The 11,904-nt window shown below is 39.3% G+C and overlaps 1 protein-coding gene across 3 annotated transcripts in view; it reads left to right on the forward strand.

The window, feature by feature from the left end:
- RADX (RPA1 related single stranded DNA binding protein, X-linked) overlaps window positions 1–8,796 on the forward strand; it is a 24,003-nt gene extending 15,207 nt beyond the window's left edge. Inside the window, exons 12-16 of one of the 3 annotated variants that reach the window (XM_086850183.1) lie at window positions 549–628; window positions 1,094–1,387; window positions 2,565–2,747; window positions 3,173–3,298; window positions 8,482–8,796. In XM_086850183.1, the coding sequence (XP_086706309.1) occupies window positions 549–628; window positions 1,094–1,387; window positions 2,565–2,747; window positions 3,173–3,298; window positions 8,482–8,507 (709 nt within the window). In that variant the 3' untranslated portion in view covers window positions 8,508–8,796. Of the gene's footprint in view, window positions 1–548; window positions 629–1,093; window positions 1,388–2,564; window positions 2,748–3,172; window positions 3,377–4,194; window positions 6,193–8,481 lie in introns of those variants that run through there. The other 2 variants (XM_086850186.1, XM_086850185.1) reach the window with 2 other exon arrangements.
- The last annotated feature ends 3,108 nt before the right edge of the window (window positions 8,797–11,904 follow it).

Below are 11,904 nucleotides of genomic sequence, written 5' to 3' on the forward strand. Positions count from 1 at the left end.
GTTGATTGAACTGATCATTACAACAGGACAGTATGTCCACAGGAAAATAGAGATTTGGCATTTCTGTCATTTTGGATTCCGGAGTAGTGACATGGCTCTATTCATGCTGTGTTTCTGGGTGCTGAGGGGGATGACAGGACAGTGCAGCCGCATGCTGAGCACCAGATTTTTGCGATCGAGTCACCTGTTGGTCACCTGTGGTGTTTGGCTGTGTCACACGTGGTATTTCCGCCAGCTGCCGGTAGAGGGCAGCAGACACCGGGCTGTGAGTGTAAAACCCTTCCTCATCCGTTTCCCAAAGCCAGGAATCAGGCAGGGCTAGTCCCGAGCTCTGCTAAGCTGATTACTGAGCTCAGGGGATCTCGTTGTGTCTAGCTGCTGTATGAAACTCTCACAATAAGGAATCAGCTCATTCACTTGAGCTCATATCATTTACTATCATTCACTAGAAGTCTGTCTTTTGCTGCAAGGAGTTTGAGGTTAATTAGGTTTATGATAAATAACTTTATATATATATTTGTACACACACTATAACTTTCTTTTTGTAGCTTAGATGAATATCAACATGGACATTCTGTGCAAGATAAAAATGGACAGGCTGTGTCAGACAGTTTGCAATGCTGCACAGGTATGTTGCAAATAGTCGTTATATTAACCTTAGGAGGTTTCAGACTGCTTCTTTTCTTCAGAAAGAAGATATCAAAACAAAGATATCTTTATAACCTCTGTTAAGACAGTTCCTCTGTATATATCTGGCTGCATCAGCCTCTGGAGAACCACTGTAGTAATGTATCATCAATGTCATTCTACTCAGTGTTCCCTGCTGTGTCTAGGGAAGGCTGAAAGGACAGTATTGTATTGTTTCCCATTATGGGCAATAAATTTTCAGTGTATCTTTATACAAGTTTTAAGTTAGTTTAGTATCTCAGAAGCTCTTAATGGGACAAGACCTCACATTTTCTCTTGGCCCTTTTAATTTCTGCCATGTCTTCATAATTGAAATGTTCTAATGAAAATTATTTCTATCTTAACAGAGGAGTGATACAATTATATAAGCATCTAAGCAACTAAATGTTTTCTGTGCTTATAATAGATCAAGAAGAAGTAAGTAATATACCTGAAACTGAAGAGACTGGAAGAACTTGTGATTCTTGGCAGAGTGACCTGTGGGCACAAGTGAAAGACAAGTTAATGAATTATTTTCATCACGGCAAAATCTTCCCAGAAAGTATCCCATGTAAATTTGATTATGTGCACAAAGACTTACTTATGCAACAGTACAACCTTCATGCATCAGTGCACCAGCCAATAGAAGCCAGGACAGATAAAAACATCAATGAGTTTAAAAGTGCTAATGGCCTTGGGTACTATGAAGTGACAGTTCTGGGTAAGTAGCTTGCCTTGTAAAAAAAGTTAAACAAGAGCAGTGTAAGTTTATCAGAAACTGAATGGATTTCTCTAAAGGAATCAGTTGATTCTGAGTATTTCCTGAGGTTCAAAAAATTATTGACATTTTAGATTTTTGTTAGAGTCTTCATTTAGGGTAATTTTTATTCTCATTAAATATACCTTTCAATTAGATGCCTGAATATCTTGTTTCTAGTATCAATTTTCTTACCATTTCAGTTTTTGGTATAGTCTTACAAGTGTTATTTGAAGAATATGTGTAGTTCTTAAACAATTGATTAATTCAGTCAGGTCTTGTTCACTATTTCAACCTGATGTAATCAGGCAAATTATTTAATTGCATTTTTCAGCTGACTTGCTGCTAGAGAGGTGTTTATCAGAAACAAATTAGTGTTCATAAAAGGAAAAAGACAACTATAAATGCTTCTTTTCAGCGCTATTCTCATTGAGTTGTTTTTTTCATACTGTTGCTCCTAATGTGCCTTCTTACCATGGCAGAAAATGAAAAGCTGTATTTTAGCTGTGCTCATTAACTGCTCCATGCTGCTTCTGGTTAACATAAAGTGTCAATTGATTGATTTTTATTTATTAAAATATAAATATTCAAGTTGATGTGTATCTGTTTGCTAGCTTTATTGAGGGTTATTAAGTTTGATTTTGTTTTCCCATTAAAAGGAGAGAGAAATTGCTCATGTTAAGTTCCCATCATTTAAAAGTTTTCATTATCTGCTAAGGGACATTTGCAGAGAAGCTGTTTGAAGTCATTAGAATCCTGGTACAGACAATACAATATTGAAGATGAAAGTAGCACTGCATTGCACACTTTACTGATTGTAAAGTTAATTTCTCTGCCTTTGCAGATAAAGCTAAAAGGAGAATGAAATGGCTTCCAAGATTTAATGTTTTCTGAACTATCAGCATTGTTAGACTTAAACCATAGTATTTCATAACATATCATATCATATCAATTTGAATGTGTTTGTGTATAATCCTATATAGAAACACATTTTTAGACATTAAATATTAAGTATTAGACAAAGAAAATGTAAATAAAAACCAGTGCAATTTTGTTCAAAAAAAAAGAGAAATGGTGCACAGAGTTGCTGATGGGGTGAATACTAAGTTTTCTGCTAACAGAAAATACTTTTCTTTAACAGGTATAAACCATGACATAGCAATAGATGTTGCTTTTCTTCCGCTGTTTTGCCCTGATAATCCCCACTTATTTCAACTAGAAGACATTCAGAATGATACATTGTTGTCCTGTATGACTTGTATCTCTGCATGCCAGCCGAAGGCCACCAGCAGTGAGAGGCTTTGTGACACATTTCCTCTTTCAGGTGAGGCTGCCTTTCACTGATGTTACTCATTTATCATTTCTTAGTTTATCTTTCAGTGCAAGAGTTAATCCTCTGTAGAAATCTCTGGTGTAGATCAGACACTGTTCACCTCTTCAGGCAAAGAGATGTGAATTCTATTTCACCACTTTTAGTAAATTGCTGTAATACTGAGCTTCCAAGGCAGTTTTTGCTGGAGCTAGTCTCATCCTCTGGAGACAGTGTTTTAATACCTAAATTACAAACTCATGTCTAATTCTGATGTTGTCATTTCTAGTGGTGGAACTTATGAATAAAATTTTTCACTGAAGGAAGGCTGAATGTATGCACATTACTGCACAGAAAACGTTATCAGTTCTGTACACCTTTTTATTGTGTACAGAGTATACAACAAATACCTTTTAAAACCACCTTTCCCTAATTTCTAGATGAACTGGTAAAAGCAGCGAAGGAGCTTGATGGCAAACATGTTATCTGCATCTTGGACATCTGTCACTTGGGGGATGATAACGTGGAAGTCTTTCTGAGCAAAATCTACAAGACAGTGGACTCAGGTGTGCTGGATCCAGTGTAATTTAATTTTCAAATGTATATTGTTCAAAAAGAGGGTAATAAAATTACCGTAACTTGAATATACCCTCTACACATTGCACTTTTCTAGAACTAGCAGGCACAAATACAAAATCATGGCTCTTAGGGCAGTTGTAATTGTCATCCATGTAATTGGGAAGGACAATTGTTACCTTTATTTTTCAGTCTTGAAATAGATTAGACAATGTCTTGGTCACTGATGTTCAAGAAGGTGTTCAAGAACATCATTGATGTTCAAGAAGGCAGTACAATGAGCTGATCATTTGACAGGATACCAAGGAGTAAAAGTGATTGTCAGCTGTCTTTCTTTGCCTGTGCACAAACATATGTATGGAAATGTATATATCTGGGTGAGAACTGAAAAGACAGGCAAGCTTTCCTAATATTTAAGGCAGTGTTTGCAGAAGAATGAATGGACTGTGATAAAAATTTAGCCTGGAAATTAGAATAATCTTGAGGTTTGTTCTGTAATGATCTTTCTAAGTGAATGTTACCAGAGGCAGCCTGACTGCTCTTTAGGCTTGAAACTTACTGTAAAAGGGATTAAATACCATGGTGCCTTAGTACCATGATCCAGGAAACCACTTTCAGTTGTTTTTACCTGAGCAAGGTCAGGTGCTATGTTTTTATATGTCTGCTTTTGTACATGGAGTATAAGGTAGTGAGTATAGCATCCAAATATTTTTAATGGATTTTATTTGTTAATAAGAGTATAGAAATATTTTTTTAAAGAATTTTTTTTTATTGGAACTTGCTTCTAGGGAGCAATTTTTCACTTGCAAAAATTGCAAAAGCAGAAAAACTGTCTTTAAGACGTGTTAGTTGTGGCAGGATATACAGTTTGCCACATCATTTCTAGGTGTGTTCTGAGTACATGAAGGAGTTCAGCAACTATGAGAAGCTGCTACTTCCACAAGAGGAAAAGAATGGAAAATTCTGTCAACTTTTTGCCTGCACTGAAGAGCAACTGGCTCCTGCTGGTCCAGAATCAAGGATCACGTTTTTCTCCCATGTTAAACAGCCTCAAATCACTTAAAGAATTGGATTCTTACTAAATTATTTTCAAGCAGGAGCTCATTGCAATTTGACCACTTGTCCATTTGAAAATGCTGCTCTCAATTCAATTCTTTGAGAAGAAAGAATTACGGAGACTTGCCAGGTAAATTGTACCATTTTTGACCAAAGCCCACAGAGTTAATTTATAGGAAGGGATATATTCTTAGGCACATTTTAGCAGCCTGTTGGTAACTGGAGATTACCGCTTTCAACTAGTAGCTCATTTGTCTGCCCTGGGGGCAGTGGACTTTGCCCCTGAGTACTTAAAAGTCTGTGCCCTCTCTTCAGTTAAATGTAATTTGACTGAGAAATGTAATTGTTTCTGTTACATAAAAGTTCACGGGCAACTTCAGATTAAAGGTAATGAAAGTAATAAAATTATTGTGTCTTTCTAGTGTAGCTTACAGTTTAAAAACACATTAATTTAACTCAAATTGTACTAGGACTAAAAGTCAACTAAATGTGACTGAATTGTATCTATTTGTTATGAATTGGAAGTATTAATTCTGGAGCAATGTTTGTCAACTCACGCCTTTCAGAGTACCCACAGAAGGCAAAATGAAAAGATATCAACACAAGAAGAACAGGGTGTTGCTTGCAGTGTTATTTGTGTGATTGTGCTGCTTGTGGGCATGTGAAGGTGAGAGGCCATTGCTCTGGTGCAAGAATCACACAGCACTGTGTTCCAAACTGAGCCATGCTGACTGTGTCAGCCAATGTTTTTATTTACATATACTTCAGATCGAAGTCTAATTTTAATTAAACAGTTCTTTCTTAAGGCAGTTTTTTAAAGAATTACCTTTGTACAAATGTGATGTGATCTGATATTATCACAGAGCCACAGTGGTGAGATGGTCTAACCACCTCCCTCCATCCCATGCCATAGAAATGCTGCCAAAAGCTGTTTGTGGCATCGCACTGCTTAGTACACTTTAAGCATAAAACATTAATCATTTCATCCTAGATGTTAGGACTTCCTAACTCTAAAATAAATGTCAGAATGATGTGGAATATAGATAATGTCTTTAAAATGTTAAAGGATATAATTTGATTTTCCTCAAGTGTTTGAACTTTTTCATAGCAGAAGCTGGGAAGGAGAGATATTTACTCTTGCAGAATGGGGTGCCACAAGCACAGGCACAAGTGTGCAGCTGGTGACTATCCAATGACTGTAGTAGGCTTGGAATTTTACTCTGGATCAATCTGTAAAGTCGCCATCCTGCTGAACTTAATATGTGGAGTTCAGTGGCTGAAGTGCTGCTGTGATCTATCATTCTGCCTGTCTCCCTCCTCCCTGCCAATCCAGCGTGTCAGACTGGAGCAGAGGTCTTCTCTGCAAAGAAACCACTTGCTGTTTTACTTCACTTGGTGTTTATTAGCACAAGTGTAAAACCAGTGTATTTTTGATCTTGAGTCTGTCAAAACATGTTAGTTTTCCTGTGTTATGCTAAGATAGAGAGTCATTACTCCAGCAAAAGATCATAGGGATCAACTTTCTTGCTGCTGTGTATTGCTACTGCAGAGGATAAAATACTATCAGAGCACATTTGTTTACTGTGCAACGTGTACCTAACTAAAGAGCTGTACTCTAAAACCTTACATGTGCATGTTTCTGTATTTTCAGCATTAATTTCAAAGAATGGGAGAAGATAGAACATATGTAGTTAGTGGTATTTTTGAGTGTATAAAAGTTGCTAGGTCATAGATCATAAAGATAATATTAATTGTGAATTAATGTGATATAGAAGTTGTGTGACACTGAAAGTCAGTGAATATAAATAAATGAATTAATATATATAAACATCTTGGATTGTTTCTTTCCATTTATTTCCTTTTCACTTCTTGTAAGTTGTTTTGATTTTCCAAGAATCTTCTCCATACTCATGTTTACTCTTTTCAAGAAATTTTAAAGGAGAATTAGGCTGAAATTCTGTCAACATCTGTGCCACCAATTGCAGCTTCTCTTGGCTTTCACCACAGTGTGCAGCATGAGTTTTGAGGAAAAAGGGGGTGTGTTTGTCCCTTCTTCCCCCCAGAACTGGGGCTGAACCCCAGGCTGGGCAGAGCAGGATAGTAGCCAATTCCTTGGCTGCTTGTCAGCTGAACAGGCTGGGAATGCCACAGCCGTGTGTGCTCTGGACATGCTGGCATCACAGCCCTTCCTGGAAACCTGCAGGAAGGGAAAGAGCTTGGACAAGATCTGCTCTGCACTAGTGACAAAGCTCTCAGCTGCTTCCCAGCTCAGGCTGAGTGTTACATTTCCTCAAGAGCATGGAACTCTGTACAGCAACTGAATAAGCTCTGAGCTCTGCAAACTACACCTCTGTCACCCAAGTAGAGACATCTGCTAAAGCCAGTGTTACTGACATCCACAAATCCTCATGGACTACCCAACTGCTGCGTCTGTTCACAGCTCTGGAAGCTGTGTGAATGAAGTGAACACTACAAAACTTACGGGCCTCAAGAGGAGTTTCTATACAGCTTTGGCACTTGTATGAGCACAACAGCATCAACATAAATAATGAACTATTTAGGAGTGACTGTGCCACCTTGAGAGCTCTCTTGACAGGGGAAAGCTGCATGTTGGAAAGGGGTTGAGGAGCAGCCAGCAGGGTTCTGCCTCCCTACGCTCCTACCAGGCACCTGAACTGTGTTAGGCAGAGAAATGAGGCCAAAGGAAGAGTCTGGCTTGGGCAGTTAACAATAAAGGCTGTCTTGTCTGTGCTGTAATCTGTGGCCGCTATCTGGGTCAGTACTGATGACTTTCATTTGCCCTGAGCGTGCCCTTTCTCTGCCCTCACCCCACTGGGAGTGGGGCCCTGAGCTGCAGCTTCTCACAGGGCTGAGGGCCAGAAAGCAACGGGCTCAACCAAGGCCTGTTTGACCAGAGCCAAAACACACTGCAAGGGGGTCTGACAACACTACTAAAGGAAGATGAACTGCAGGCTCAAGACCAGATGGGAAAGGTCAGAATATGCTGCTGTGAAGTCTGGTGTGGCAAATTTTTGGGTTTTTTTAGTCTTTTCAATAAAGATTATCTCTAACCAGAAAAAACTAACAAGCAAATACATTTAGACAAACAGGCTGGAGAACAATCAGATAATGTGGATGTCTTCAGGTAGGCAGGGCTTTATTAATTCTGCAGCACATAATAATCTGAACACTGATTAGACCTGGAATGTGGGCAGTTTGCCCACAAAGAAACAGAAAAAAAGTCTAAACTCCAAAGGACAAATATAATATTGTCTTCAGAAAGGAAGCTTCCAAGAAATTACTGGTCCATTTGTCCAACTTTTATTCCTAAAGTGACTCTGGAATTTTTTTAATCCCTGCTTTGCATTTTTACCACCATCAAGGACAGCTTGTGCCAAACTAGTTTAGTTTCCCTTTTTTACAGACCTAACATAAGTGGTGACATCCTCCTAAATCAGCTTGAAGAAATCCAAGTTAAGCACGAAGATAGATATGCAGCTATCAAAAAAAAAAAAAAAAAAAAACCCAAAAGCAGCTCCTTAAGAGCACTTGACCTCCCAACTGGACAATGAATGTTGCTGCTTTGCAGCAATCTGTCAGGGCAGCAACTTTATTCAGCATTTGAAACCATCTGACCATCTGGAAGATGACCCTCTGTGGATTATGCCCAAGGAAAAATGGTTGGAAGGATGTTCAGGGACACAATTATGAGTATAAACAATTGTAGCAGTTTTCCAAAGCAACACAAGTGACAAAAATGCGGTCCAATAAAGTCATCAAAAGCAGTCCCCTTAGGCTGGAGAAAGGGATTTTTGCAGTGAGGAGGGACTGACAGAGCAGCAGTGGTACTGAAAAGACCAGAAATCATAGAAAGCCATGAACTGAGGTGCAGCTTCACAGCAAAGCTGCTGCCAAAGAAAGCAGCAGCTATGATTTCTGCATGAAGATGGGGAAGAGAGGCCTGACAGCCAAAAAATGTAATTGTTCTGGTGGTTTGGGAATGATGCAGTCTGGCTTCAAGGGCAACACTCTATAATAAAGAACAAGTGATTTAGACAACAAGACAAAGATTCAAGCCTTTTTTTTCTTCTTTTTTTCTTTTTTTTTTCCTTCAAAGGAGAAAACAGCAGGGACAGAATTTGATGGCATGATCAAAGTGCAAACAATGTTCTGGTGAGAGGAGGACAAAGGAAAAGGCAACTTAATTTGCAGTAAAATTCAGCAGGTCATTTGTTGGGGGAGTGTTTGAATTAAGGAGAAAACAACAGTGAGACAATCTGAGAGTATTTGAGAGACTCTCTAGAAGAAGTTTTTTTACAAGTTTGACAAATTGCCACTCAGCAGAAGCAAACATGACAGGGAATGCTCTGACAACTCTTCCAGCCCTACCCAAGCTTTAATAAATGGATGATCAATATAATTTTTTCATGTAGCACATTGTTGCGGTGCATCTGTGTTCTTTATGTTGTAAATGTTATGTTCCCTTCAGTTGGTATGCTCTGTCATCCCTGAGCTCAGTTGGCTTGCCCCAGGTTGCACCTCCCCAGTCACCTGCCAATCCTTGTTACTCCCCTGCCTCCTCACCCAGGATGTCCTCTGTCCCCTCCTTGGGGTATCAATCCTGTATTATGCCTTCCCCCTTGAGTGTCAATCAATCCCTGTCCCTGTCCCAGTGAGTTCCCATCAATCCTCCCTTGTACCAACCCTTTGGAATTCCCCTAAACCATGACACCCCAGTGGATTGTTCACCTGCTTGGCAGTTTGGGTTCCCTCCCTGTGTTTCTCCATTTGTTGGAACTTTGCGAATCCCATCTTCTGTACCTCCCTTATTTCTCCCTGATTTGCCAAGAGACTGTAACCAGCCCCTGGACCTTCCCCATATATAATCCCTTGCACCCTTGTTCTCTGCTCTTTGCCCCTGACCCCTTGGGGCAATAAACCTGTTCCTGGAACCTGTACAAAGAGGCTCCTCCTCAATCCTTGCCTTCACACAGAGCTGACTGCTATAATGTGCTGTGGAACAATAGCTCAGAGCTGCACTCCAGGACATCCTGCTCCTGGAGCGTGTCCCACTCTCAGTGCTGGTGATGAGCTAGCCTGGGACTCCTGCACCGCGTCAGCCCGTGAACAAAAGAACTACTGTTGCACACCTAATAGAATGGCCCAGTGTTCCCAAAGATTTAGAAACAGGATTTTTACTCCAAACCAAGCTCAGACACGGTCCTTGAAATCCCACAAGTAGAAAGGCAAATGCCATTCTCTTTCTGCCTGGTATGTTGCTAGCATTTCTACCTTTTATTCCTCCTAGTTAAAGAGATAACAAAGTGTTGTATGCAAGAAAAGCACTGTGAAAGTCAGCTGTGGAAAAATGTCAACTAATGGTGCAGCCTGAGTACCTGCCAATTTAGGCAAGGTTTTCTACAGCTGAATATTCTCCTAGAACATGACAGGGTGTGACATTAAAACTACATAGCCACCTGAATAGCTTTCCCTGTAGCTGATTTTGACATTTGAAGGACCAGGAAGTTTCACACCTTTTAAGAGTACCTTGCTGGCATTTTAGAAGTTTCCACACTGACATTTTGTGTGAAGAAATGAAACTAGTGAGGCTAAAAAGGGTTTGAAGTACAGGAGGCAGAAAGGTTCCAACAAGAAAACAAGCTAATTTTGGCACTCTCTGCCATTTAAAAAATAAATAAATAAAATTAAAAACCTGTGGATTTTGTTTCTATTGCTACAGCTAAGCAGGTTAAGAAGTGGCAGTGACATGCCAAATTGTCTTAAATAGAGCTCAGTTCTGGTGTTTCAGAGCAGAGAACTTTGAGACAGAAATTGCTGATATCGATTGTTCAGTAGATCACTAGGACAGCATGCCCATTGCACAACCTAATTTTTTACCACCATGGAGCACATATTTAGTTGGATTTGTGTTTTGGTTTTTTGTTTGTTTGTTTCTCACAGAAGATGTAGGGGCAGCTCTACTTTTAAAGCATTAGCTTAACTCCTGGTTCAAGCTGCTCCTAACATTTGATCTAGCTTTGCAAATTTTGCCTGGGATTCCAAAAAGTGACAGCGCCTGAGCTTAACAAAACATTTTTCTTGATAAGCTTTTAATCTCATCATGCATTTAGCCAAATAAACTATTTTATTAAGCTGTTTGAGCCAAATTAAATAGAGGGAAACTGATATAACAGGCTAAGAACATGATTACTGGAAATCCTGGTTAACTGGAAAGTTATCTTTTTGTAGCTGCTTTGTGTAAGAATCATCAAAATAATTTCAGAATTTTAGCAAAAGCCAAACAAGGAGCAGAAGCTATTGCTAGGATGTACTGGCTGATTTTCAGCTCTGTGGTGACAGCAGCAATTTTCTTTCCCCATCAAATGATTATGTTCAGAAAGCTAGTTGGTAATAATCCAAGAATGGCCATAGAAGGGGTGCTTCAGTGATAAACACCCCAAGGTTTACAAACAAAGAGAAACTACTTCATTAACCTAACCAGCATGTTGGAAAAACAGATTGAAAAAAAACAACCCCAAAAAACCCCTGTAAGTCATCAACAAGCTTCCAGGCCCTTACATGCTACAAACCTGAGACAGTTTCCGGATCTGAAAGAAAGTTTTTCTTCCCTCTGCCACCCACCCAAAGCCACATTGCTTTGCTGTGGTAACAGAGCGGATTTAGTTACATCATGTGATCTGAGCCTCCTGCTATCACCTCGACTCAACAGCTTGTAAGAAGTTCATCCAAATAGAGAGATTTTAATCTGGTTTTGCATTTGGATTTTCAGTATTATCTAGAAGCTGCATTTCTACAGCTGGCAATGCAACCTGTGGGGCTTGCTCCCCTAAAACATATTTTACAAATATTGTTTAAAATGGAAGTGTTTGGGGATCATCTTGATGAACCTTCAGTAGCCCAGCAGAATTGCTCCTCCCAGTGCCACTTTGCCTGTTCCTGGTCCTGTAGATCTGAGCTGCTGCCCAACAATGGTATTTGGGTGAGAAGGAGGGAGGGAGGTTTCTGCAACTTCCTGACCATATCTGGACTTCCACCCCCCAACTCACCTACATCCTGTTCTTACCAGAGTGAGTGTAAAACCCTCCAAAACAAAAAACTTATTCTGTTCTTTTCATGATTTTAATAATGAAAAAACCCAAACATTTCCTTTCCAAAGGAAATTTTGAGTATTTAAAGTTCCAGCTCAGAAATAAGTTTATTGAATACTTTCCAGTGAATGGAAATACCCAACCTGTGAATAGTTCTACCCAGTAAGCACTGAAACACTATGGCTTACACTTCAGTGTGTTCCTCTAGAAATTCTTCCAACTGTCATTCCTTAACAAAAAAAAACCAAAAAAAAAAAAAAAATCAATTGTTCAATTTCTCACTGATGCCAAATACAGAAAGCTTAGCTTACTTAACAGAATGTATCAAACTGAGGAAAAGGTCACTTGCGAGGATTAAAATCATTGTTAGTCATTATTGCCACCAAAACTATAGAATTGTGAAAGAGAAATATGAAAGCCTTGTTTTTTGA

The sequence above is a fragment of the Cyanistes caeruleus genome, chromosome 14 (assembly GCF_971803275.1).
Source record: "Cyanistes caeruleus chromosome 14, bCyaCae1.hap1.1, whole genome shotgun sequence".
In the NCBI taxonomy this organism is placed as follows: domain Eukaryota; kingdom Metazoa; phylum Chordata; class Aves; order Passeriformes; family Paridae; genus Cyanistes; species Cyanistes caeruleus.